The sequence below is a fragment of the Athene cunicularia genome (assembly GCF_003259725.1).
Source record: "Athene cunicularia isolate RWA chromosome 26 unlocalized genomic scaffold, athCun1 chr26_part1, whole genome shotgun sequence".
NCBI lineage: Eukaryota > Metazoa > Chordata > Aves > Strigiformes > Strigidae > Athene > Athene cunicularia.
This window is the reverse complement of record NW_020799136.1, coordinates 1,095,997-1,097,369: the sequence shown is the minus strand read 5'-3', so window position 1 is coordinate 1,097,369 and position 1,373 is coordinate 1,095,997. Positions and strand designations below refer to the sequence as shown.

The window sequence follows — 1,373 nt, the reverse complement described above, 5'->3', positions numbered from 1 at the left end:
TTGCTCCCTTTCACTTCGTTTGGTTGTCACTTGGCTCCATGAAACGGGACCAGCTGAAGGAGATGACATGGGAGCGATGCAGAACCGGCCTTCCTAGACACAGCATTAACTGCAGCCGGAGCTGCTCGGGGTTTAACCAGGCTCTGAGCTACAACCCGTGTGTTTGGGGATGATGGCATTTGCCCAACAAGTACCCGGCTGTGTGGTGCTTTGGCTTGTAGCCCCGCATTGAGCAGGACTCGGGTTTGTGAGAAGACAGTTGGGTGCAATGTGCAGAGAAGACTTTGCCCTAACGCGAGCTAACCTTTTACCAGCATGCGTCTAGGAAACCAAAAGCTGCATGTTTTGGCATGTGCAGTGTTTGACAGTAAAGTGCTGCTTAATTTTTTTTTTTTTTTCTCCTCTGCCGATGGGTGGGAATCTGATGGCGAAGCAGCGAGGGCTCTTTGCTCATCGGAGGCAAGTGGGAGAGCGCTGCCTTCTCGGCGCTTCACCTTCTGCTCCTGATGCCTGATCCAATGCAGAATAACTCAGCTCTCAAACTGGTACGAAGAGTGGCTATTTTTTAGCAGATCCCTCAGGACTGAGGCTCCTCATCTGTAGGCCAAGGCAGCGCACCTTAGCGATAAAACAACCTGGCGGTGGAAGAGCGGTTTCCTGGCCACTCGTGTGTTGAGCAGGGGCAGCTTTAATGAGCTTCAGGCTGATTAAGGCTCCTGCTGCGTGTGCAGTCTCCCGCAGCCAGCCCGGGGTCGCCTCTCCCTCCTGCTCCGTCTGGGGGGAGCGCGAAGGCATCGTGCCTTTGGCCACCGGCGCGTTGGGATCGAGTGAGCCATGGAAAAGATCCCGGAGCAGAGAGCGTCCCCTGAGCCTTGGCTGAACCCCGCGGCCCTCTGCAGGGGGTACATCCAGGTGGGTTTCTGGAACCAAGTGGCCTGGTGCCACCACGTTCCGCAGGGAGGGGACAAGCGCGTGGTGGTGCCTTTCTCCTGGGGAGAAATATTTTTTATGTGCAAGTTTCTCAGTACAGGAGAAACGAGGGAGCTCAGCTCACGAGAGCACGCAGCGGTGTCTGGAAGGTGATGGCGCTGGGTTGTCCCCTCTCCTCCCTCGCTTTCACCTTGCTTTGCCTGAGAACCTCCCCGGTTTTGCGGGATTTCTCTTTTTAATTTTTAAAAACATTTTACTGTTCTGCAGCTCGCTTCACCCTGATCCCCGGCCCCTGCCGCGGCGCGGCCCTCGCTGTGACAAGGGGGACCCCGCTGCTGCGCAGCCCCACTCCTCCACCCCCCCCTTTCCGCGGGCGGCAGCGCGGCGGCTTCCGTGCGATTCGTGACACGCGTCGCAAACGTTCCCCAGGGCGCAGCTCACGC

General features: G+C 57.5%; 1 protein-coding gene across 3 annotated transcripts in view; it reads left to right on the top strand.

The window, feature by feature from the left end:
• The first annotated feature begins 415 nt into the window (after positions 1-415).
• The window catches only part of ELK4 (ELK4, ETS transcription factor), a 21,928-nt gene continuing 20,970 nt past the window's right edge, over positions 416-1,373 (top strand). For all 3 annotated transcript variants that reach the window (XR_003399985.1, XR_003399984.1, XM_026864254.1), the window contains exon 1: positions 416-912. Coding sequence is in view for 1 of the 3 variants with exons in the window: in XM_026864254.1 (XP_026720055.1) it covers positions 835-912 (78 nt within the window). In the remaining 2 variants the exon portion in view is untranslated. The remainder of the gene's footprint in view (positions 913-1,373) is intronic.